We start from the raw sequence: 26,552 nt of genomic DNA, 5'->3' as shown, positions 1-26,552 counted from the left end.
TGTTTTTAATCTATTTATATTAAAGATCACATCAGCTACTTCCAAATTATTATTTAGTTATATGTGGTTATATTAATTTTCATAAGATAAATATGACTGTACATAATATAATAATATGTAATAATAATAGTATTTTATACAAATAAATCATTTTTGGTTAGTTTGTAGCAACTGTAACAAAAATAAGGGTGATAAAAATTTTCCGAGCATGCTCAGTTGTTTTAACTAAGGGGGTTGATTGTATGTAATTCGCGTATAAATCGATTTTGGAAATATTTCTGACTATTTTCAGTCAAAAGTTTTTCCATAGACATGTAAAAAACGATTATGTATTTTATATTGAGTGCAAAGACAAAATATTATTAAATTATCAACGATTTCGCTTTATTTTTTTAATTAGAATCTTTATAAGTTTGTTTCTTTTATCGCTTTCCACTTAAGAGATAATCAATAAAGTGAGTGTATTTTAACTAAAATTCAGGTAAGATTTACTTTTTTTCAAAGTCATAAAAAATTAATTACTTGTTTTTATACGCCATGTTATACATTTTTCAACTTAATATATTTTCGAGAACTCTAAGATATTTTTCTAAAAATTCTTATAGACAAGTACTTATATTTTAGCTATAATGGGCACCGTTTTAAGTTTCAATCCACGTGATAGGCATCCGGTATACTCATCACAGCCAAATTTTCCATATAACCAATCTACGGACATTCCAAATCAAAAATCAAACGACAATTCTGGATCAGTGGACTCTCAACTGAATAATTTTTCTTATGAGCAGTTAAATAACGCTAAAAATAGAGAAAATAGAAAAGTTTATTCACATCAAATATCAAGGAATGGCTCTGGACATCAAAATACTTGTGGGAGCCTACAATTTAATATGCACACACAGATGAACTCGCACAACTTTAACAGCTTGACATATTCATCAAAGGATACAATTAACAATGATTTGGATTCTCATAACGAGAATTCAACTATTATATTAGAAAAAAGTTCTATTGAAAAAAACTTGAAAAAACATTCACTCTTTATAAATGCTCTATCTTGGAAAAAACTATCTACATCTCACAATAAAAAAAAAGTAGAGAATAAGAATAAGTGTGCGAACTTACCCTCTACATGCTTTAAGGCTCAGCTTTTGGAAGCTTCTTATTCGTCTTCATCGGATAAAAACAAAAACATTCAGTTACATTGTAATCATATTGAAGAGCATCAACAAACCCACTGTAATCAAAGTCAGATCATTCAGGAGCTTCCATTTTTTCCATCTACTAAAGCGCAAAAACTAACAACAGCAAAAGAACAGGGAAGAGTTAATAATACAAACTCAATAACAAATCATAATAAGTTGATTCAAAAGCAACCTCTAGCTTTGACTCGGCCTCAGCAGTTGCAAATATCATCAATTCAAATTAAAAACACCAATCAGAATTATATTCCACGTAAAACTGTTATTCAGGTGATTAGTAAATATAGATATTACATTCAATTTTTTTCTATATTAAGATTAAATTTTTAGGCATCGACTTCAGAGCTGTTAAAATGTCTAGGTCTTTTTCTACATTACCGGTGCCATAGATTAAACAATTTTGATCCTGGGGACGCTGTTATGTGGCTAAGAGCGGTAGACCGAAGTTTATTGCTGCAAGGCTGGCAGGTAAATAAATGCTCTCTTTACAACTGTTAATAATTTGTTAGTTGAGAAGTATAATAATTTCTAAGAGTTGTAGTGTGATTATACATAATGTTTTCTTGTACAATTCCGGCAACAACTTGGGAAGTACTAACCTACATTTTAGTATTAATTATCAAGCTCCGTTTAGTTTCTGATAGACACTAAAGTTGCTCTATTGGGGTTATTAGAATTTTTTCCACACAAATTCCTTTAATTTATATTGCAATATGCAACAAATTCATATCAACGCATTTTAAAATTGAATTTGATTTAATTTAATACGCATTATATCTACGTCCATTAAATGTGTAGCAAAATCAGTAAAACTGTTTAAATCTGGAACGTTGATATTTTGCATGTGAGTTTATGTTACGATTCTATAAACAAGTAAGAACGTTGCAGCCGGGCGTTAAAGACTACGGAATACTCATTCACATCCCATCAGCAATTTAGTAGTAAAGTTTCGCTCTCATACTGTAGAAAATGCGCCCCTACTAGGCGTAAACACATAATTTTTAGTCAGTTTTTAGGACGAGCTAAAGGTACCCTAACTGCAAAATTTTTAATACTTACACTCCAAAAACGTGAAAATTACAGGGTATTTTTTTTATCGATAGAGGAGATTACTAGTAACTCAACTATCAACTATTATACTTTAGGAGACATAAACGTTTGCGGTTTGGCACGCTCACTGTGTGCGGACCGAGTATATATACCAAATTTGAGGTCTCTAGCATTATTAGTGTCCAAAATATAGCAAAATTAAAACAAGTAACACACACACATTCACGCACACTCGCAAGCAGACACGCATAAACACGCATGTGCTGCAGTGTGCGCTTACTATGAGAACTTAAATGCTTAATAACTTTTCTTGTGGACATATGATCTTCATAAAACTTCTAGATTATGATTATAACATGGATATGCATGCATTTGCCAAAGCACAAGTCTCTAGTATTTGAAATACGCCTTTTTCAAAGGTGACAGAATGGGGGGTACATTTTGACAAAAATCGAAATTCCATAAAGAACATATAAATCTACATTAATAAGTAAGAAAACTTTAGTCGACAGTGCTCGACTAGATACTACCCTGAACCCAACTAATAATAAGTAAGAAGGCTCTAGTCGAGACTGCTCGACTAGGAGATACCCTGAACCCTCTAATCTGATATTCTAATCACTCTGCACTTCTTTTCGGCACACATACATACACACGCACGTATTAGAACGCGCTCTGCTGACTGCGCTTGGGCTGCGCTGCAGAATGGCCAACCTTATAATAATTTATTTGTTGAATAATTTAATTTCTAGACTTAGAATCTTAATGAAACTTCCAAAACATAATCATAATGTTCAAATATATGTACATTCCAAAGCACATTTCTATAAGTCATAAAGGCTCATTTGACACTCACTCTACAATTCAAACCATACAAAATTGACAAACTACTGAATCGCCAGACAATTATCATCCCATCTCATACATACATACACATATGTATGCAAATGTATGTGCTCCCTCAAAGGCCAATTAACGGTAAATTTTGGGTATTACAATTTGCTCAGGCAGCAAATGTTACGCACACAGGCCACAAATGCTCACACATGTTTCAAGAGACTACAAGTGTGTGTGTGCTTGCCTGTCGCGAATTCATATTCTTTATGCGTATCAACGCTTTCATACCCTTCCCACGAATATCCATCGAAACGCTACATTTTGTTTGCATGAGCCTGATAAACGCTTTTATGATTTAGGTATACCACTCACTCAATAGGAAAGAGCTGGGATCGTCATGAACAAATTTCAATTTTTGTGCGCTGCTGAGTTCGGTGATTTTAGCGACCATAGAGAGAGTGAGAGAGTAGGACAAATAGCGCATAGCTGTGCTTCATATAAGAATGGGACCATTTCGTTTGAGCGCTTGCAGCGCACTGACTTTGTCGCTCAATATTTTCACTGCTCGAACCCCCAGCGACCGAGCCGAGCAAATACGAAGTATAGTGGTCGACCAACTTAACATTTTCTGCTGTAGAAAAATTTGTTCTACATGTCTAGTCTATGTGTTCTCGCTCGCTCACTTTCCCAATAAAATATCTGACTTTGTCGCGCAATATTTTCACTGCTCGAACCCCCAGCGACCGAGCCGAGCAAATACGAAGTATAGTGGTCGACCATTTTCTGCTGTAGAAAAATTTGTTCTACATGTCTAGTCTATGTGTTCTCGCTCGCACTTTCCAAATAAAATATTTTATTTTATAAAAAACGAAATATGTATGCAAAGAGAATATAACTCGAAGAGGTTTCGAACCTCCGCTACTCTAACATACAACTGCTTTGGTTGATCAGCTAGTAGCTAAAATAGAATAGCTTAATAATAGAGCGTCATCAGACAAAACTACAATAACGGATAGAAAATCCAGAAATCAATCGAAATTCTTAGAATACGCTAAAAGGAGCGCTTTGTCTGTACGAATAGAATACTCGATGAGTGTGTGCACATGTATAGGAAAATCGCACTGATCTGCTCCTATCTTGAAGCCGGTATCCAATATGTAATAAAAACAAGTAAGAACGTTGCAGTCGGGCGTTACCGACTGCGGAATACTCATTCACAGCCCATACGCTGTCAACCAGAGTATATAGTGCAATTTTCAATTCTAGTGCGCAACAGTAGGCAGGTGACTTGCTAAAATATTTTTGAGCGTAGTCTAAACGTTTCTTTTTATTGCCATCTGAGATGCATGGTTTTCGTCGAGTTAGTATCTTGTAGGATACCCTTTTCGTTTTAACAACTCAGCCAGACGGCGAGGCATTGACTCAAACAGCTTTTTAGTGTCCTCTGCAGTTATTTTGCCCCATTCTTCCATCATGACCTCCTTCAGCATGTTCTTAGACCTTATGGTGCGCTGCCGAATCCTACGCTCGAGTAAGTCCCATAGATGCTCAATAGGATTGAGGTCTGGGGACTGGGGGGCGTTCGGAGTTGGCTTTTTACATTGTAAAGTAGCCAGAGCTCTACATTGTGGGCTGTATGCTTCGGATCATTGTCCTGTTGGAAGCAAAATTCGCCCTCCAGGTGCAATTTCTGGGCACTCTGATGCAGATTCTCACTAAGAACTTTTATATAATCCTTATGGTCCATTGTTGATTCTATAAAAGAGAGATTTCCCACGCCACTGGCCGCCATACATCCCCACACCATTACACCACCTCCACCATGCTTTACTGTTGGCAATAAATTTTCCTTATCCATGGCTGTTCCGATTTTTCTCCATACTATTTATTCCCTTTTATGCCAAATACGCAAAACTTGTTCTCATCTGAGAAAATTACCCTTTTCCAGAAGCTAGAAGGCTTGGAAACGTGCTCATTGGCGAAGTCCATACGCTTTTTCCTGTTCACCTCTGATACATGTGGCTTCCTACGTGCAACGCGGCCATGATAGCCCGCTTTTTTCCAAGTGCGTCGAACGGTTTCCTCAGAAACAGTTTTGGAGAAACGTTCTGCCACTTCCAGACGTCCTTGGGGAGCAGATATCATTGGATTTTGAGGTACCAATTGGACAATACGTTTTTTCTCTCGTTCCGTGAGCAATGGTGGGCGGCCTGAACGAGGCTTTGACAATATAGAGCCCGATGAGACATAATTGTCGTAGACTCTTTGGCACGAAGAATGAGTTCTGCCTACTAATAGACCAATTTCTCGGAAGGAATTGCCTTCTAACCTATATTTTAATATAAGCTTACGAACTTCTACCGATATTTCATTCCCTTTTTACTCCATGATGAAACGTGTGCCAAATTTATTTTCAAAGTGATAGCAAATTACGCAAATCAGCGAAGAGGAATTAAAGAAACATGCAAAAACTAACGGTGATCGTGATCGGTGTACGCAGCAAACTTAAAATGTACGCAGACTTCTGAGGTGTCATTTTTTGGTAATGTGTTTTGTTTATAATTTTTTTAAATATTAGGTTTAGTTTTAATAATAAAATGAAAACATAACTATGTTAATAAATAAATGAAAATTGTTATACAAAAAGAAGTATTGCCTTAAATCTTCTATATTAAATACAATATACATGTAAACTTAAAAATAGGGGTTTGTTTGCAAGTGTACGCAGAGTTCTGCGAGCAAGTGTATATAGTTTATGGGGTCTGCGATGATTTCTTCTGCCTGTTACATCCTCTCACAATTATACCATTATACCACTAACCACAGAGCACATAGACCAGACACGTAGTGTAAAGCGTTTTGCACACTTTTTTTCGAGCGTTGCGTCCCACACAACTTCGTATTTGCTCGTTTCTTCTTAGGTTCGGGCTACGAAAATATACGAAAGCACAATCATTTCGTTTCTTGCGCTCGACCGAGATAGTCGACTGTTGAACAAAAGGTTCCACTATGCTCAATGTTTCCCTTTCTCTCTCTCTCTCTCTCTCTCTCGATGCTTTCTGCTCTCTCAAATGTGTATATGTATCAGTGATGCCAAATTTTTTTTGGAAAAAAGGCAAATATGTCAGGAAAATACGAAAAAAAGGCTGAAAATTAAAAAAAAAAATTACAGAATACAAGACAAATTTTTTTTATTGTTTATTTGTTTTTTCTTTTTTATTCCAATCATTTCAAGGCATTGTCAAGTATGCAACCCGTGTCCTCTTCACTAGCCTCGTTTTTTACAAGCTGGGGGCGAAGGGGACGTGGTATCCAAAATCTGTAAATTATAAAATGTTTGTATTCATCATATGTATATACACAGTAGATCTGAAGTCTCCAGGTCTAATAGTATTCCAATGAGGCTGACAAAACAAAATCAATTTTTCGATTATTCTCGATAAAAAAGTTATCGGATGATAACTCTAGCTTTTGTAACTTCTGAGATCGACGCATACGGACGGACGGACGAGCAGACGGACAGGGCTAAATCGACTCAGCTCGTTGTGCTGATCAAGAATATATTTACTTTATGGGATCTGCGATGACTCCCTCTGCCCGTTACATACTTTTTCACAACACCATTAGGCCCTGATTTCCGAAAGTGAATCAGTATATTGGTTTTGTGCAATGTCCGTCTTGCTGTCCGTCCGCCTGTCCGTATGAACGCAATCTATTTCGGCGCTATTGAAGCTAGAGAATTTAAATTTGGAATTCATACTCGTGTATATCTCCGATTGATAAAGTGTTAAAATTTTCCCGATCCCCCACTAGGGGCGCGGCAAATCGGAAAATACATTTTCCGATATACCAGAAATCACGTTTGTTGAAGAGCTAGAAAGCTGAAATTTGGTATGTAGGTCCGCGTCGACCACCCAAGATCACGAGCTATGGCGGATATATCTCCGCCCATTGGGGGCGTGAAATCTTGCACGTCTGCTAATGTTATGATTCTATAAAGTCAAAAGACAATTTATTAGTCTACGCCCATTAGGGGCGTGGCAAATCAGACATGAAGATATAGGGATTTTTTAAAGTCTGCTAGATTTTGGACACTATTGATGCCAGAGAGCTCAAATTTTGTATATATACTCGGGCTGATCACCCAAGACCAAAAAGTTTTGTCGGATATATGTTTGCCCACAGGGGGCGTGGCAAACCGCAAAAGTTTATATCTCCTAAAGTATAATAGCTAGAAGCTTCAAATTTAGATAGTTAAGTTACCAGTAACCTCCTCTATCGATTCCCCAAAAATAATTTTTACGCCGCTTTAGGGGCGTGGCATATTGAAAAATATCCTGTAATTTTCACATTTTTTGAGGGTAGGCATTCAAAGTTTGCAGTTAGTGTACCGTTATCACGTTTTAAGAACTTACTTACTTAATGAGGTGTCTGCGCCCAATAGGGGCGTGGTAAATCGGAAAAACCTGTATATTCTACAGTATTAGAGCGAAACTTAACTACTATATTGTTGATGGGATGTGAATGAGTATTAAGCAGTCGGTAACGCCCGCCTACATCGTTCTTACTTGTTTTAATTGTTTCAAAATATTTATACCCTGAACCCATTGAAAATGGGAAATCAGGGTATAATGGTTTTGTGAAAAAGTATGTAACGGGCAGAAGGAGGCGTGGCAGACCCCACAAAGTATATATATTCTTGATCAGCGCGACGAGCTGAGTCGATATAGCCCTGTCCGTCTGTCCGTCCGTCCGTCCGTCCGTCCGTCCGTATGAGTGCGTCGATCTCAGAAGTTATAAGAGCTAGAGAGCTGAAATTTGGCATGCATACTCGTGTGTACCATACGCAGTACGAGTTTGCTTTATTTTTTCGATAAATTGCCCGATAACTTTTTTATCGAGAATAATCGAAAAATTGATTTTGTTTTTTTTTAGCCTAATTTGAACACTTTTAGACCTGGAGTCTTCAAATTTGCGTTGTATATAAAGTTAATGGATACAAAGATTTTGTAGTTTACAGATTTTGGATACCACGCCCCCTTCACCCCCAATTTGTAAAAAACGCATTTAAAGTACTAGAGACTTGTGCTTTGGAATGTACACACATATTCACCATATGATTACACTCTGAAAGTTTCATTAAGATCGTATGTCTATAAAAGAAATTATTAAACAAATAAATTCTCATTATATTGGCCACACTGCAGCGCAGCCCAAGCGCAGTCGCTGCTTACTGCGCAGTTAGCAGAGCGCAGGCTTATGCGTGCGTATGAATGAAGGAGTGCAGAATGATTAGAATATCAGCTTAGAGGGTTCAGGGTATCTCCTAGTCGAGCAGTCTCGACTGGAGCCTTCTTACTTGTTTTATATTTTATTAAGTGACTTTTGTATTTCATTTGTATTTTGAAATACATCGAAATTGAAATTTTAGCCATCCTAAATGGGCATTTTTATTAGTTGGGTTCAGGGTAGTATCACTGACCAGAGAACACATAGACATGTAGTACAAAGTTTTTCAACACCGAAAAATCTGTCTCCTAAGGCCTATCAATTTCGCATTTGCTCGGCTCTTCACTTTTTAGGTTCGGGCTACGAAAATATGCGAAAGCACAATCATTCCGCTTTATGCGCTCGACCGAGATGGTCAAATGAATAAAAGATGCCTCTATGCCCAATTTTTGTTTTTGCTTTCTCGCACATGAGCACAAGCAGCAGCTCACGAAAATTAAAATTTCTTCGCGTTAGACTGCCGTTTCTTCCCTTACGTGTGAAGAGTATTCCGAACTCTTCAAGCAGTGGGAAGGGTATGTGGGAAGGGTATGAAAGCGTTGGTGCGCATAATGAAAATGTTTTCGCGATGAGCATGCACACACACTCTCGCTTGCTACATGTACTATGAGCATTTGTATGCCTGTGTGCGAAGCTCGTGCCGTGCCTGTAGCAATTTTACAGTCCAACATTTGCCATTTTTCCCACTGAGTTTAATCAGGTACATTTCTCTAAAAATGCATTATGATAGGCAAACCCACAGTCATTGAAATAAAATCAGGTGCTTAAAGATAAGCGCGAGTTACCCAGTCACTATACCACACAGATATACGTACATACATATGTGTATGAGATACTCGCCGGCCACAGTGCCACAGAGTATTGGGAAATGGTCCCGCTTTGCGTTTTTTGTCCTCTCTCTCTCTCTCTATGGGCTCTCAAATCATCAGCACAGCATCGCACAAAAATGAAATTTGTTCGCGACGATCCCCCTTTTGAGTGAAGGTTACACCGAAATTTTAAAAGCGTTTGCCACGCCCATACAAGCAAATGTAGCGTTTCGATGGATATTCGTGGGAAGGGTATGAAAGTTTTGATGCGCACAAAGAATTTGATTTCGCGACGAGCATGCACACACACACTTGCACGCTTAGTACATGTATGACCAAATGTATGACAGTGTGCGAAATGTTTTAAAGAAATGTAGTACCTGATTAAGCTCAGTGGGAAAAATGGGATAAAATTTTCGATCCCTTACCCGTTTATATATGTACATACATATACAGGTGCATGCAAGTAAGAAAAAGTATAAAAAGTAATGGGAAGTGCACTTGTCACTTTAGTTAGTCCGCTATTTAAATATAAGCGCGCCTCTTCAATTAAAACCCAAAATCGATCACACCATTAAAAGTTGAGGTAGGCACACGCCAATGTTCATCTCCCATGCATACAAACAAACACATATGTACACACACGCACATGTAAAGGCACATAGGCATACAAATGCTTCTACAAGTGATATCCCATAATTGTGAACAGCACATCCCATGCGTACACACAATCAAATGTATATACATACATACATACATATGTATATGAGGACTTCACAAGATCGACCAAATGCAAATGCTGGGGACTGTAAAATTCCTACAGGCGGCAAGAGCTTCGCACACAGGCATACAAATGCTCATAGTACATGTAGCAAGCGAGAGTGTGTATGCATGCTAATCGCGAAAAGATTTTCATTATGCGCACCAACGCTTTCATACCCTTTCCATAAATAATAACGAAAACGCATGGCAAATGACTTGAAGCGTTCGGAATACACTTCACGTAAGGGAAAAAACGGCAGTCTAACGCGCAGAAATTTCAATTTTCGTGAGCTGCTGCTTGTGCTCACATGCATACATACATATACATATTGAGAGAGCAGAGAGCAGAGAGAGCGAGAGAGCAAGAACAAAAATTGAGCATAGAGGCATCTTTCATTCAACATTTGACCATCTCGGTCGAGCGCATGAAGCGGAATGATTGTACTTTCGCATATTTTCGTAGCCCGAACCTAAAAAGTGAAGAGCCGAGCAAATACGAAATTGATAGACCCTAGGAGACAGATTTTTCGGTGTTGAAAGACTTTGTACTACATGTCTAGTCTATGTGTTCTCTGGTCAGTGGTAGTATCTAGTCGAGCACTCTCGACTAGAGTTTTCTTACTTGTTTGAATATGTCAGACTATCGATAGTCGCAAAATGCTATCAACGTATCGCCGTTTTAGAAAACCATCGATAGAATCGATAGTACCATCTATTGTTTAGCGCGTGATATACTCGGACCTAGGAAATTTCAAGTCTCTAGCTCTTATATCTTCTGAGATCGACGCGTTCATACATACGGACGGACGGACGGACAGACAGACGGACAGGGTAAAATCGACTCAGCTCGTCGCCATGATCAAGAATAGATATATATATACTTTGTGTGATCTGCCACGCCTCCTTCTGCCTGTTACATACATTTCAACAAAACCATTATACCGTGATTTCCCATACAAAATGGGTTCAGGGTATTAAATTACCGAGTCGACCGAATACAAAGCAGGTTGGGACCTACAAGACACATTTTACGGCGTGGAAAAAATTTGTTCTACGTACCTATCTGTTGCCTGGTTAGTGGTAATATTAAATGCACGAACTTTTTCACTAGAAATACTAACGCTTATTTCATAATACGTACACTAACAAATTATTTTTTTTTTTTTTTTCAAGGACGTGGCATTTATCAATCCAGCAAATGTTGTATTTGTTTACATGTTAGTACGTGAACTTGTAAATGGAGAAGAAACGAAGGAATCTGATCTTCAAGCTTCTGTGCTTACCTGTTTGTATTTATCTTATTCATACATGGGTAATGAAATAAGCTATCCCCTGAAACCATTTCTCGTTGAGGATTCAAAAGAAACTTTTTGGGACAGGTAAGTTTAAAGTTGATTTTAAAACAATACTTGAAATACGCTTAATTCTATCAATAATTATACCCTGAACGCATTGAAAATGGGAAATCAGGGTATAATGGTTTGGTTTGTTTTTGGATGTATGTTGGTTGGTTGGTTGGTTTTTGGATGTATGTAACAGGCGGAAGGAGGCGTGGCAGACCCCGCAGAGTATGTATATATTCTTGATCAGGGCGACGAGCAAAGTCGAAGCCCTGTCCGTCCATCTGTCCGTATATAATAAAATGTTTGGCACAATTAACAAACGCGCAGCTACTATAGTTTTCCTAAACGTGTGCACACATAAATTCAAATTTATTCCAGCATATTCTTGAAATCACATTGCGAATCAAATGCTAATTTACTTAAGATTTGCTAGATGGCGCTGCAGCAATGAATTTCAATTTTGCCATTAGACTTTTGAAGAGTTAAGTGTTGTCTCGGATTCGAGGCCAGAGCCCACAAACTTTGTTTTAAAACAAGGTTCAGGGTATAAAAATAAAACAAGTAAGAACGTTGCAGTCGGGCGATACCGATTGCAGAAGACTCATTCACAGCCCAAACGCTGTCAACCAGAGTATATAGTGCAATTTTCAAGTCTAGTGCGCAACAAAAAACACGGCATGATGCCATTAAAATTGGAAAATCATAGATAGCTATTGCATTCAAATTACATACATATTTATATAATTTTGATTTTTATTATATATATATTTTATTATATATATATATAATTTATACAATTTTGTTTTTTATTATATGCTAGCTGGCCCGGCAAACGTTGCATTGCCCTATCCATTATTTCTAGGTAAACAAGTAAGAACGTTGCAGTCGGGCGTTACCGACTGCGGAATACTCATTCACATCCCATTAACAATTTCGTAGTTAAGTTTCGCTCTAATACTGTAGAATATACATGGTTTTCCGATTTGCCACGCCCCAACTGGGCGTAGACACCTCATTTTTGGTCAGTTTTTAGAAAGAGATAACGGTACCCTAACTGCAAAGTTTGAATGCTTACCCTCAAAAAATGTGAAAATTACAGGGTATTTTTCGATATGCCACGCCCCTAAAGAGGCGTACAAATTATTTTTGGGGAATCGATAGAGGAGGCTACCAGTAACTCAACTATCCAAATTTGAAGTTTCTAGCTATTATACTTTAGGAGATATAAACTTTTGCGGTTTGCCACGCCCCCTGTGGGCGGACATATATCCGACCAAACTTTTTGGTCTTGGGTGATCAGTCCGAGTATATATACAAAATTTGAGGTCTCTGCCATCAATAGTGTCCAAAATATAGGAGAATTTAAAAAATCACTATATCTTCAGGTCCGATTTGCCACGCCCCCAATGGGCGTAGACTTGTAATTTATCTTCAGACTTTATAGAATCATACCATTAGCTGACGTGCAAAATTTCAGCATTCTAGGTTTACAACTTTAGGAGATACAGTTTTAACCGATTTGCCACGCCCCCAATGGGCGTAGATATATCCGCCATAGCTCGTGATCTTGGGTGGTCAACGCGGACCTACATACCGAATTTCAGCTTTCTAGCTCTTCAACAAACATGATTTCTGGTATATCGGAAAATGCATTTTCCGATTTGCCACGCCCCTAGTGGGCGGATCGGAAAAATTTTAACACTTTATAAATCGGAGATATACACGAGTATGTGTTCCAAATTTCAAGTCTCTAGCTTCAATAGCGCCGAAATAGATTGCGTTCATACGGACAGACGGACAGACGGACAGACGGACGGACGGACAGACGGACAGACGGACGGACAGCAAGACGGACATTGCACAAAACCAATATACTGATTCACTTTCGTGAATGAGTATAAAAATTGTTGAAAGCTATGTTGTTCAGGTTGGGATACACTCTGATTAATTTATTAAAAGGATTTTCATTCAAGCACCTTGTGGTAAACGACATTCTTCGTTTTTTGGTCAGGTGCAAGAACAAATAATGCGGATGGTTTGCCAACACGTGAGCATGCCACGTACAATTGACCATGAGAAAAACACGCATTTTCTAGATTGAGGCCACAAATAGTCAAAGATTGGCCCTGTGATTTGTTGATCGTAAAAATTGTATTTCAGAACCCCTAATAGGCTTACGGCTCTTACAGCTACTCTCTACTAAATTAAGAGTGATAGCTTTTTTTGTGTACCAAAAGCAAACAGAATGAAATGTATATAAAGTTAAAATGAAAACAATGATTGATTTTACCATTCAATGGATTAATCGTTTTGATATTAAAGTGATATTCATCGTTTCCTTGCCAAAACATCAGTGGGTACTGTAAAGCGTCATATGAACGGTGCGTTTCAGATATTCTTTGTAGTTGCCCAGTCGTGTAAGCAAAATATCGCGTGCTTTCACCAACAATCAGGATTGCCAGTTCATCAATTGTTGGAGCATTAAATGTGCGTTCATGTGTTCCAGCTGGTCTTTTATCTGCTCTGATTACTACTTTATAGTCATCTCTTGGCATGCGCTCTAAAGCAGTCTTGAACAGCTTGACCAATGCATGATGTTCGTGAAGCATTTGCTGCAAATCTTGGAGAATTGCTCTTTTCATAGCTGTGCTGATTTCTTGACGCCGGTCAAGTTGTTCTTCCATATTGCCCATGAAGTATATTTGCAAGAATTTGTGCTGTGCATCTTCAATAGGTTGTAATGATCCAATGCGATGGCAAATCTGGCCTTGAATCTTTAAATTCAAAGCCATAGTTATAGTTAGATTTACAAACACTTTTTACAGAAATCTAACAAACTACTGTAACGAACCGTCGGTTTATCCCGAGTCTAAGCTGGGCTAGTTTCAGCTGACTGTGGATTCGTGCCAACAAATTTATTTGTTGAAGCCCCTGCGATATTAATTAGTCACTTGTGAATTTAGGTTTTATAGCGTAAATGTATATTCTCTTAATAAGTTTGAAATGTACACGTCACATAAATTTATGCTGGTTCGCTGGTTGGCTTTAGCGAAGCACACCTACTGAGCGCTGGTTCAACGCACTCCGGCTGGGAGAGTGTTGTGCTAAACACGCTAGTTCACCGGGACAATTCGGGAAACGCCAGGATTTCGATCTGTAAACTCTGGCGGTTCGCTCAGCTATACAGGCCTCTCCTACTATCCCACTCGTTCACAGCACAGCACTACCTACGTTTCACTCACAAACACTTCTCTTGCGCACGGCTACGTGAACTTACTCAGAGGTGCAGGCGTCACTTAAGCCGCTGATATGCACCGATGACCTGATCGGTGCCGCTGATGATCCGCAAGGATTCCCTCTGGATGTCCTTGCTGTTCCCACGATGTCCTGGGAGTCCTGATTTACCACTCGCGTTGACTTTCACTTGACTTTGGCGCTTTCTTCACGCACTTCGACTTTCACTTTATATCTTTTCTTCACTATAGTTTCGACAGCCTCGTATGGAGCTGCTGGTGGCCTTTTATACCCCAGCCACAGGCCCTGCCTCGTGTGGTAACGGGGCCTGTTCGGCTCTGGAGCGGGGCCTTTCTGTTGCTCGTGCCCATAAAACGGTAAAGTGGCGTGATCTGTGTAAAAAATATTTTTTTTTTTTTTTTCATTTTTTTTACGGTTGCCATGTTCGTAATAGCTTTTACTATAAAACAATTAAAATGCAAAACAACCATTTTTTATAAACATTTTTCCATAACATGGTTTAGAAACATTTTTGTGACGTCGGCATTGTACTTTGTCTCTCTCCCTCTCTCTGTCTTAGCAGCATTTGTGGCGTTGCTACGCACACAAGCAAGGGTACTGAACACTGATCAATACATACATGTATACACTTCTAACAGAGTCTTTTTATTCCGAAATTTGTTGTCATTATTTCGCAATATTAGTTTATCACGTCGTTATAACCGGTGATTGACTCAAAAAAAATTGACTCGAAAAAATCGTCGGCAAGCGGATTGTCGTTAAAAGCGGAGACGTACTAAGCGGAGGCTCTTTTGTTTAAGTTTGTATGGGGACCGACCAAGACATCGAATTTTCGTCAACATAACCGATTGGAAACTTTACGCGGAGTCGTTATAACCGGATTCTACTCTATATATATTCTTGATCAGGGCGACGAGCTGAGTGGATCCCAATTTTTATACCCTGAACCCATTTTCAATGGGAAATCAGGGTATAATGGGTTTGTAGAAATGTACGTAACAGGCAGAAGGAGGCGTGGCAGACTCCACAGCTGAGTTGATTTGACCCTGTCCGTCTGTCTGTCCGTCCGTCCGTATGTATAAACGCGTCGATCTCAGAAGATATAAGAGCACTGACCAAAGAACACATGGATGAGACATGTAGAACAAACTTTTTCACCACCGAAAAAATGTGCATTAGGTACTACTCAACTTCGTATTTGCTCGGCTCCGTTTCTTAAGGCTCGAGCAGTGAAAATACAACACTACAAAGTCAGTTCGTTGCGAGCGCTCAAACGAAATAATCACATTCTTATATGAAGCACAGCTATGCGCTATTTGTCCTACTCTCTCTCACTCTCTCTATCTCTCTCTATGGTCGCTAAAATCACCGAACTCAGCAGCGCACAAAACTTGAATATTGTTCGCAATGATCACAGCTCTTTCCCTTTGAAGTGAAGGGTATACGTAAACCATAAAAGCGTTTGTCACGCACATGCAAACAAAATGTCAGCGTTTGTATGGTTATTCGTGGGAAGGGTATGAAAGCGTTGATACTCATGAAAACGTTTTCGCGACTTGAAATTTTTTTTCCTAGGTCCGTGTATATCACGCGCATATCGAGATTTTCTGTAAATATCGATATCTACTCCCGATATTTTATTATCGATTAAAGCCTTATCGAAAGCTAGTTATTTAATTATATCTCCTACACCTTTAGAGCTGGAGCTTCCAAATTTTAAATGTAGACTTATATGTATTTTATGTAGTTTCAGTTTTTGTTAAAATTTACCCCCACCCCTATATCCACCCCCATCACCGCATGTTTGTAAAAGGCGTATTTCAAATACTAGAAACTTGTGCTTTGGCAAGTACGCGCATATTATGGTTATAACTACGATCTTATGAAGATCGTATATCCACAAAAATCGTTGTCAGACAATTAAGTTCTCATAGTAAGCGCACACTGCACCATGAGTGTTTATACGTGGGTGCTTCTGTGTGTATGTATGTATGTATGTGTCTGTGTATGTTTTTGTGTATGTATGCGTGTGTGTGTGTGTGTGTGTGTGTGTGTGTGTGTGTGTGTGTGTGTGTGTGTGTGTGTGAGTGTGTGTGTGTATGCGTGTGTTTTATACTCATTCACGAAAGTGAATCAGTATATTGGTTTTGTGCAATGTCCGTCTTGCTGTCCGTGCGTCTGTCCGTCCGTCCGTCTGTCTGTCTGTCCGTATGAACGCAATCTATTTCGGCGCTATTGAAGCTAGAGACTTGAAATTTGGAACACATACTCGTGTATATCTCCGATTTATAAAGTGTTAAAATTTTCCCGATCCGCCCACTAGGGGCGTGGCAAATCGGAAAATGCATTTTCCGATATACCAGAAATCATGTTAGTTAAAGAGCTAGAAAGCTGAAATTTGGTATGTTGGTCCGCGTTGACCACCCAAGATCACGAGCTATGGCGGATATATCTAAACCCATTGGGGGCGTGGCAAATCGGATAAAACGGTATCTCCTAAAGTTGTAAACCTAGAATGCTGAAATTTTGCACGTCAGCTAATGGTATGATTCTATAAAGTCTAAAGATAAAATTATAAGTCGCCCATTGGGGGCGTGGCAAATCGGACCTGAAGATATTGTGATTTTTTAAATTCTCCTATATTTTGGACATTATTGATGGCAGAGACCTCAAATTTTGTATATATACTCGGACTGATCACCCAAGACCAAAAAGTTTTGTCGGATATATGTCCGCCCACAGGGGGCGTGGCAAACCGCAAAAGTTTATATCTCCTAAAGTATAATAGCTAGAAGCTTCAAATTTGGATAGTTGAGTTACTGGTAGCCTCCTCTATCGATTCCCCAAAAATAATTTTTACGCCTCTTTAGGGGCGTGGTATATCGAAAAATACCCTGTAATTTTCACATTTTTTGAGGGTAAGCATTCAAACTTTGCAGTTAGGGTACCGTTATCTCTTTCTAAAAACTGACCAAAAATGAGGTGTCTACGCCCAGTTGGGGCGTGGCAAATCGGAAAAACCTGTATATTCTACAGTATTAGAGCGAAACTTAACTACTTAATTGTTGATGGGATGTGAATGAGTATTCCGCAGTCGGTATCGCTCGACTGCAACGTTCTTACTTGTTTTTATATTCGTTTATTGACAGTCTTATTATATTACAAGTTGCAAGTTGAGTGGTGGCTCGGATAGCGCGCGATGCTTGCGGGACGGCCGTAAAGCATTGCTTCGCAAGCACTATGCGCTACCTTAGGCTGGTACAGCTCGCCTTCTTATCCGCTCGACTCTGCGCAGCTCCATCATCACTGTGGCCGCGAAGATGCTTGTTAGTTCCCAAGCTTCCTCCGATTGGCGTTGACTATGTTGTCCGCTCTGATGGAGTGGCCCAGTGCCTCTTCTAGACGACGCCTCTCCTCCAGGAACCGTCCATATACGAAAAGGTTGGCGTCTTCCACATGCCCTCGCCCGCACTAGTGGCACTCGTCAGTTTCCTCGTGACCAAAGCGCTTCAATTAGCTCCGAAAGCATCCATGGCCTGAGAGGATCTGCGAAAGATAGAAGTTAACCTCGCCGTGTTTGCGGTTAATCCATGGTTCAAGCTCCGGGATGAGCTTGTGCGTCCACCGGCCTTTAGCTGAGCTATTCCACTTTCTTTGCCATCGTGCAATGCTGTTCGCCCTGATAGCGTTGTGTCGCACAGGCGCGTGCGAATTCCGCTCCACGGCTTCGGCGACCAGGTACTCCAGTGGCACCATTCCGGCTATGACAAGCGCCGCATCATCGGAGATAGTCCTGAAAGCGCAGTTGACTCTGATTGCGCAAATATTCCGGCTTTAGCTCGTCGTTGCCATCGCTCTTGACCATATTGGCGCAGCATAGAGGATGACAGACCTAATGACGCTCATTAGAAGAAGACGTCGTTGCTGTTTAGGTCCCCGCGTGTTAAGCATAATTCTTGAGAGAGCTCTACAAGAATCAGCTGCCTTTTTATGCATATTCTAAGTGCTCGCGGAAAGTTAATCTTGTGTCTAACATGACGCCAAGATACTTAATCGCCCTCTTTGACGCGATGTTGACGCTGCCTATCCTTATATATTCCATAGGAGAGGCCCCAGCACTGAGTCTTGGGGTACTCCAGCTGACACTGTATGAGTTTGGGGACCCTCACTCGTGTTGTATACCAGTGTTCTTCCCCTGAAGTAGCTCTTTATTATTTCTTTTAGATATTTAGGGATATTATATTGTGACAGCGCATTCAGTATCATATCCCAACTAGCTGTGTTGAAGGCGTTCTTAACGTCCAGGGTCGCGATGATGCAGTATTGCTTCGTCCCGTGCCTCCATCTGGTGCCTTGGATGGCGGAAGTTGCCAGGCCATTTATACATTTTTCCCTTATGGTCTGCTCTAGAAGATCTTGGGCAGCAACACAACGATTTAAGTTAAGCTCGCGGTAGGATGGGCACTTGAAGCTGCCTGCTGAGTGGTCCGTCTGCTTTTCACCTTTCCGGATGCAGAGGCTACATTTTGGTGGCTTAGTACATGCTTTTGCACTGTGACCCATCTCTCCACACCTGAAACAGGCGCCTTTTAGGTCACAGTCGCTGCCACAGTTTGCTGCCATATGACCGTAATCAAGGCACTTAAAACAGCGTTTAGGCTGATCCACGTTTCGGATATGAATACCATTTCTGATTTTGGACAGCTCGAGCAGAGTTTTGGCTTTTCCACTTGGAAGAGCAACTGTAGATCTTTGCTGTCCACCAAAAGCCGGTCGAAGCGATTTGATAGCCCCAATGGGGAGTGAGCTATCCTTCAACGCCGCCCTAATTGACTCCAAGATCTCCTCTTTGCTCGCTAACTCATCTAGGTCACGAATCTAAATTTGAGCCGATTCGGTAAGTGTTTTAACTATCGCTCGGTCACCCAAGGCCTTGCCTACAGCTTCGTGAAGGGCCTCAGCACTATGCTCCGGCTTTCTGCTCAGTTGCAACAAAAGGTAGCTCTCTTCCTAATGCCTTAAACGTATTGCTACCTGAGATCGCACTAGTGCTCGCTTTATCCACTACTTTCTGGAGCGGCATGGTCTGCACCTCGCAGTTTTGAACCGGTCGGTTGCAGAGCTTTTCGGCCGTCTTATGGAGATTGACCAACCTAGCCAGCTCCTCTCTCATTAGGGCATTAATATGCCGCTGATCTCCAAATAAGGCAGTCAAGCCCTCTAGAGTAACTCCTTTGGGCTAACGCTTCTTTTAGTGAGTTGGGTGCCTGGCACTCAGCCACTGAAGACTGATTAAAGGTCGACGGCTGCGGCAGCGCCCTCTGTTGTTGTTGCGGTGATCGCTGCAACGAGGAACGACGCGCGAAAACGTGCAGCTCGTCCTCCATCCTGGCATCCATTTTTTGCTCCGACTACCACGACGTGAAGCCTGTAGTGGGCAATGGCTACTAATATAATTTGAGTTTACAGACCTATCTTAAACTCAGCTTAACTACAGCAAGAGCCCGAAAGTATGCACTACTTTTAGTAACTGCGTCTTCACTCCAGATGTTAGGTTGCTGTCTTTGCTAAGACTTAGCAACTCACCAAAGTTAGTGAGCAGCTGATTGTCCGCTGAAATGTCTAGCACTACCAACAGCTGTAAGAGTGAATGCACCTGATTTTTATTAATTGCGCAAGTGTGACGCCTACTGAAAACTTTTCGCGCTTGAAAAAGAAAAGGAAAGAGAAAAGCCCTGACGCCAAAACAATGACGCTATTGCCCCCCTCTCTTGCACCTCTGGATTCTACCACCAGGGTGCTCCACGAACCGCCGCGCAGTAAGTCTCTGGTAGCTTTCGAGGTCGCTGGGTACGTTGCGCCCACAGCATACACGTTTTCTTTAGATATTTCCACTTTCGCAGGGAAAAACTCGGAACAAGCTATAGTCAACGATGGATCACAATAACATCGACCGCACTCCACGAAAACGCAACTCGAACTCGTATGCGTGTGTGTGTGTGTGTGTGTGTGTGTGTGTGTGTGTGCGTGTTTCTTGTGTAAGCAGAAAGACGCGAAAAATTACTGAAATAGCCATTGCTCGAAGGGTTCAAGGGATCTCATAGTCGAGCAGTTTCGACAAGAGCTTTCTTACTTGTTTTATCGTAATCTATTTGATTTCACTTTCTTTCAGATTCTTAGTCTATTTTATCTTATTCTATTTTTATTCACTTATTCTAGTTTTGTTCGTTCATCCCCTTTTAAATCTTATTTCATTTTACTTTATTTTATTATACTTTCTCTCGTTTTATTTCACTCAATTTTGATTTACTTATTCTAGTTTTGTTCGCTCATCCCCCCTTTTTATACCCTGAACCCATTTTCAATGGGAAATCAGGGTATAATGGTTTTGTTGAAATGTATGTAACAGGCAGAAGGAGGCGTGGCGTGTCCGTCTGTCTGTCTGTCTGTCCGTCCGTCCGTATGTATTGGGAGGAGCAATATTGGTAAGCACGTATTTATGTATATGAACGTACGTAGTTGCTGTGCGTTTATATGCATATACGTGCATATACATGTTGCTCCACACAGCGACGCAAGTACTGTAGGAGCGACCCCCGCGGCTGGAAAGGGGTCAAGGTCCGAACATAGTCGGCATCTGAAAGTCATCCGTGAAAGTCAACGCGAGAGGCAAAAAAGGACTTCAAAGGGCTCCCAGGACATCGTGGGAACAACAAGGACATCTAGTGGAAATCCTTGCGACGACTAAAGAGGCAACCAGGATCGTCAGCGGCACCAACAAGGACATTGGTGCGGAAATGGACAACAGCAGCAGCTTAAGCGAGGCCTGCATATCTAAGTAAGTTCACGTAGCCGTGCGCAAGAGAAGTGTTGTGCTGTGAGCGAGTGGGGAGGTCCTTATAGCCGAGCGATCTGCCGGATTTCACTGATCCAGATCCAGGCATTTTCCGAATCGCTCAAGTGAAACTAGCGTGTCTTAGCACAACATTCTCCCAGCCGGAGTACGCTGAACCAGTACTCAGCAGGTGTACTTTACGAAAGCGAAGCATCTTATAAGTTATATTCTAAGTGAAGTGTAAAATTTATAAAACCTTTTCAAGAAAATATACTTTACGAATAAATTTGTTGGCACGAATCCACAGTCAGCTGAAACTACTCCAACTTAGCCTACGGATAAACCGAAGGTTCGTTACAGTGTGAACGCGTCGATCTCGGTTCGTGTATATCACGCGCATATCGAGTTTTTTTTTTCTAAATATCGATAACTACTCCCGATATTTTATTATCGACTAAAACCCTTATCGAAAGCTGGGTTTTTATTTATATCTCCTACACCTTTTGAGCTGAAAGTTTCATGAAGAGAGTACATCCACAAAAAAAGTTATTAAACAATTAAGTTCCCATAGTAAGCGCACACTGCAGCCCATATTTGCTTAGGCGTGGGTGCTTGCGTGCGTGTATGTGTGTGTGTGTGTGTATGCGTGTATGTGTGATTGAAATAGCTATTGCTCGTAGGGTTCAGGAGATCTCGGTATACAGGTTTTGAGTAGGGCTGCAAATCCCTCGATGGAGGCTATTGATAGTATCGATGGATTTGGGCTCTCAAGATATATCGATGGTCTTTTTCATCCATCGATAATTTACTACTAGATGGCGCGAAGAGACGCATATAAGCATTTTCCGGAATATACATGTATAACATAACATATATATGTATATATAAACATTAAGTTAATAATATTATTATATTGTGATTAGCGTTTTAAGCTATATTTCAATGATATTTGGTGGTTCTTCGTAAGAAGAATGTATGGATAAATTTTTAAAGCCATCAATTAAGCAGAAAACTGATGCACACACACACTTACAGTATGTGCAAGTGTGTTTTTTATTATATTATGTACATTTAAGATGGCGCCTCTGCTTAGCGTTCTACTGTGGCGCACTTTGTTAATTCTAAGTCTTCCACTGCTGCTGCTAGTACTACTAGATTTTTGCCCACCGCTTCTGAGGATGATGCATCCAATTTTATCCATATGTAATACAATATATATTTTATTAGATATACAACCATCACATAAATATCCGATTACTATTGTATTGGATTCTTAGACAAAATTGCACGAATCATTTTTTGCTGGATGTATGATCGAAATTATTGAAAATTTATTCATTTGTAAGAACCACTAACCAGAGAACACATAGAACGGACAAGTAGTGTAAAGCGTTTTGCACACTTTTTTTCGGGAGTTATCTCCCAGACACTTCGTATTTGCTCGGCTCCTCACTTTTTGGGTTCGGGCTACAAAAAAATACGAAAGCACAATCATTTCGCTTCATGCGCTCGACCGAGATGGTCGATTGTTGAACAAAAGATCCCTTTGCGCTGAATATGTATATGTATGTATGCATTTGAGCACAAGCAGCGCTCACAAAAATTGAAATTTCTTCGCAGCGAGAACCCTTGCCTTCCCTTCTGTGTGAAGAGTATACCGAACTTTTTAAACCGTTTGCCATGCGTTTTCGTTATTATTTGTGGGAAGGGTATGAAAGCGTTGGTGCGCATAATGAAAATGTTTTCGCGACGAGCATGCACACACACACTTACAGTATGCGACATGTACTATGAGCATATGAGCTCATGAGCTCTTGCTGCCTGTAGCAATTTTACAGTCCAGCATTTGCATTTGGTCGATCTTGTGAAGTGCTCACATACACACACATTTGTCACATTTGTGTGCCTGTGTGCCTTTACAAGTGCGTGTGTGTATATCTTTGTTTGTATGCATGGGAGATGAACATTGGCGTGTGCCTACCTCAGCTTTTAATGGTGTGAACGATTTTTGTTTTTAATTGAAGAGGCGCGCTTATATTTAAATAGCTGACTAACTAAAGTGACAAGTGCACTTCGCCTTATCACCCGCGCTACTGCTTTGCTTGATCAGCCAGTTGCTAAAATAGAATAGCTTAATAACAGGGCGTCATCTGAAAAACTATCGCAACGGCTAGAAAGGCCAGAAATCAATCTAAATTCTGAGAATGTGCGAAAAGGCACGCTTCTGTCTGTACGCATAGAGCACACGATGAGTGTATGCACATGTAAAGAAAAATCGCGCTGAACTGCTGCTAGCTAGAAGCCTGTATCCAAGATTTGTATATAAATATATGTAATAAAAATCAAAATTGTATAAATGATAATTTGAAGATCCTAGCTGCAATGATGCAATGATGATTGCAATAACTATCGATGATTTTCCAATTTTAATGGGATCAAGCCCTGTTTTTCGTTGCGCACTAGACTTGAAAATTGCACTATATACTCTGGTTGACAGCGTTTGGGCTCTGAATGAGGATTCTGCAATCGGTATCGCCCGACTGCAACGTTCTTACTTGTTATACCCTGAACCGATTTTCAATGGGAAATCAGGGTATAATGGTTTTGTTAAATGTATGTGATAGGCAGAAGGAGGCGTGGCAGACCCCATAAAGTATATAGAATATAGTATATATAGCCCTGTCCGTCCGTCCGTCTGTCCGTGTGTTTGAACGCGTCGATCTCAGAAGATATAAGAGCTAGAGACTTGAAATTTTTTTTCCTAGGTCCGATAACTAGCCCCGTTTTTTTGTTATCGATTAAATACATTATCGATAGTAGTATCGACCAGTAATAAATTTATATCTTTTACATCTTTAAAGGTAGATTCTCCAAATTTAAAAAATTATATGTATACTTATATGTATTTTATACAATTTCGGTTTTTGTCAAAATTTACCCCCCACCCCTAATTCACCCCCTCACCCTCACATTTGTAAAAGGCGTATTTCAAATGCTACACACTTGTGCTTTGGCAAATACATACACGCTCTTATATAACTTCCAATACCAACATGCATAACATAGAAAAAAGGATTGCCCTTAGTTGAATTTCGGGGACATACATAAATGCAATATCATAACACGTCCTGCTTTTGGAGGTTATGTCCCGGTGTCCTGACCTGACACGAAATTGCCCCGGTTTTCTGTTGTTTCGATAAAAAAAAAAAAAAAAAAAAAAAACAAGTATGAAAGCTCTATTTGAGACTGCTTGACTACGAGATCCCTTGAGCTCTTCGAGCAACTGATATTTCTATAATTATTCGCATATGCACACGCACACACACACATAAATACGCACGCACGCATAAACACGCATTGGCTGCAGTGGTGACTTACTGTGGGAACTTAATTGCTTAATAACTTTTCTTGTGGATGTACTTTTTCCATGAAACTTTCAGATTATGAAAATAACATGGACGTGCAAGCATTTGCCAAAGCACAAGTCTCTAGTATTTGAAATACGCCTTTTACAAAAGTAAGGGTGAGGGGGTGGATATAGGGGTGGGGATAAATTTTAACAAAAGTCGAAATTGTATAAAATGCATATAAGTATATATTTAAAATTTGGAAGCTCTAGCTCTAAAAATGTAGGAGATATAATATTATAACAGATTTTCAATAAGGTTTTTTATCGATAAAAATATAAAGGGATGAGTTATCATTTTTATACCCTGAACCCATTTTCAATGGGAAATCAGGGTATAATGGTTTTGTTGAAATGTATGTAACAGGCAGAAGGAAGCGTGGCAGACCCCACAAAGTATATATATTCTTGATCAGGGCGACGAGCTGAGTTGATTTGGCCCTGTCCGTCTGTCTGTCCGTCTGTCCGTCTGTCCGTCCGTCCGTCTGTCCGTCTGTCCGTCTGTCCGTATGTATGAACGCGTCGATTTCAGAAGATATAAGAGCTAGAGACTTCAAATTTTTTTACAATGTTCGTAATTACAGCGCGCATATCAAGTTTATCATTAAAAATCGATAACTCATCCCGATCTTTTTTTATCGATAAAAACCTTATCGAAAACCAGTTATAAAATTATATCTTCTACACCTTTATTGCTAGAGTCTCCAAATTTTTAATGTATGCTTATATGCAATTTATACAATTTCGGTTTTTGTTAAAATTTACCCCCTTAAATTCACCCCCTCACCCTCACTTTTTTAAAAGCGTATTTCAAATACTAGAGACTTGTGCTTTGGCAATTACATGCATATCCATGTCATAATCATAATCTGAAAGTTTCATGATGATCGTACGTCCACAAAAAAGTTATTAAGCAATTAAGTTCTCATAGTAAGCGCTCACTGCCGGCCATGCGTGTTTATGCTTGTGTGTGTATATGTATGTAATTGTTTGTGTATGTGTGTGTGTGTGTGTGTGTGTTTGTGTGTATGTATGTGTGTGTATGTATGCCTGTGTGTGTGTGCGTGCGTTCGTGTGTGTGTGTATGTGCGTGTTTCTTGTGTAAGCTGAAAGACGCGAAAAATTATTGAAATAGCTATTACTCCAAGGGTTCAGGGGATCTCGTAGTCGAGTTGTCTCGACTAGAGCTTTCTTACTTGTTGGTGATAAACTCGATATCCGCGCTGCATATACGGACATTTTAAAAGATTTGAAGTCTGTAGCTCTTATATCTTCTGAGATGGAGGGCCAAATCGAATCAGCTCGTCGCCCTGATCAAGAATATATATTTGTGGGGTCTGCCACGCCTGTTACATACTTTTAAACAAAACCGTTATACCCTGATCTCCCATTTGCCATGGGTTCGGGGTATAATGAATAACTATTTTATTTATAAATCTGTGTATGTTTTTTCAGATGTTTATTCATTGTAAACAGGCTAAGTAATAAGATGCTGAAAATAAATGCAGAGCCAGCATTCTTCACGGAAGTATTTACTGAGCTGAAGTCTTGTGGACAATTTCAATCCAATTCGATACAAAGTTTACCTTGCGGAGGAACCTGACGGAATCATGAGCAATACAATTTAAACCAACTTTCATTATCTACTTACTAGCTTAATTTTCGAGGAAAGCAATGGTAAACAAAATAATCATTACCAAATTTCTTTGTCACACCATCACACTTGTTCAAATAAAAATGTAATAATATTGCTTGCAAAAATTA

At 39.8% G+C, this 26,552-nt stretch overlaps 1 protein-coding gene across 2 annotated transcripts; it reads left to right on the top strand.

Annotated features, from left to right (window-relative positions):
- Positions 1–240: 240 nt before the first annotated feature.
- LOC6578231 (cyclin-dependent kinase 5 activator 1) lies at positions 241–26,552 on the top strand. 2 transcript variants are annotated; one of them, XM_002004110.4, is made up of 5 exons: positions 241–481; positions 625–1,472; positions 1,533–1,670; positions 11,123–11,328; positions 26,244–26,552. In XM_002004110.4, exons 2-5 carry the CDS (start codon positions 630–632, stop codon positions 26,389–26,391), a joined length of 1,335 nt encoding a protein of 444 aa, XP_002004146.2. In that variant the 5' UTR covers positions 241–481; positions 625–629; the 3' UTR covers positions 26,392–26,552. The 2 variants fall into 2 exon arrangements, with proteins under 2 accessions (XP_002004146.2, XP_015021595.1); XM_015166109.3 differs by having other exon boundaries at positions 606–1,472.

This window comes from Drosophila mojavensis, unplaced genomic scaffold (genome assembly GCF_018153725.1).
Source record: "Drosophila mojavensis isolate 15081-1352.22 unplaced genomic scaffold, ASM1815372v1 contig_108, whole genome shotgun sequence".
Classification (NCBI taxonomy): Eukaryota; Metazoa; Arthropoda; class Insecta; order Diptera; family Drosophilidae; genus Drosophila; species Drosophila mojavensis.
The sequence above is the reverse complement of the archived record's forward strand: the minus strand, read 5'-3'. Positions and strand labels throughout refer to the sequence as shown.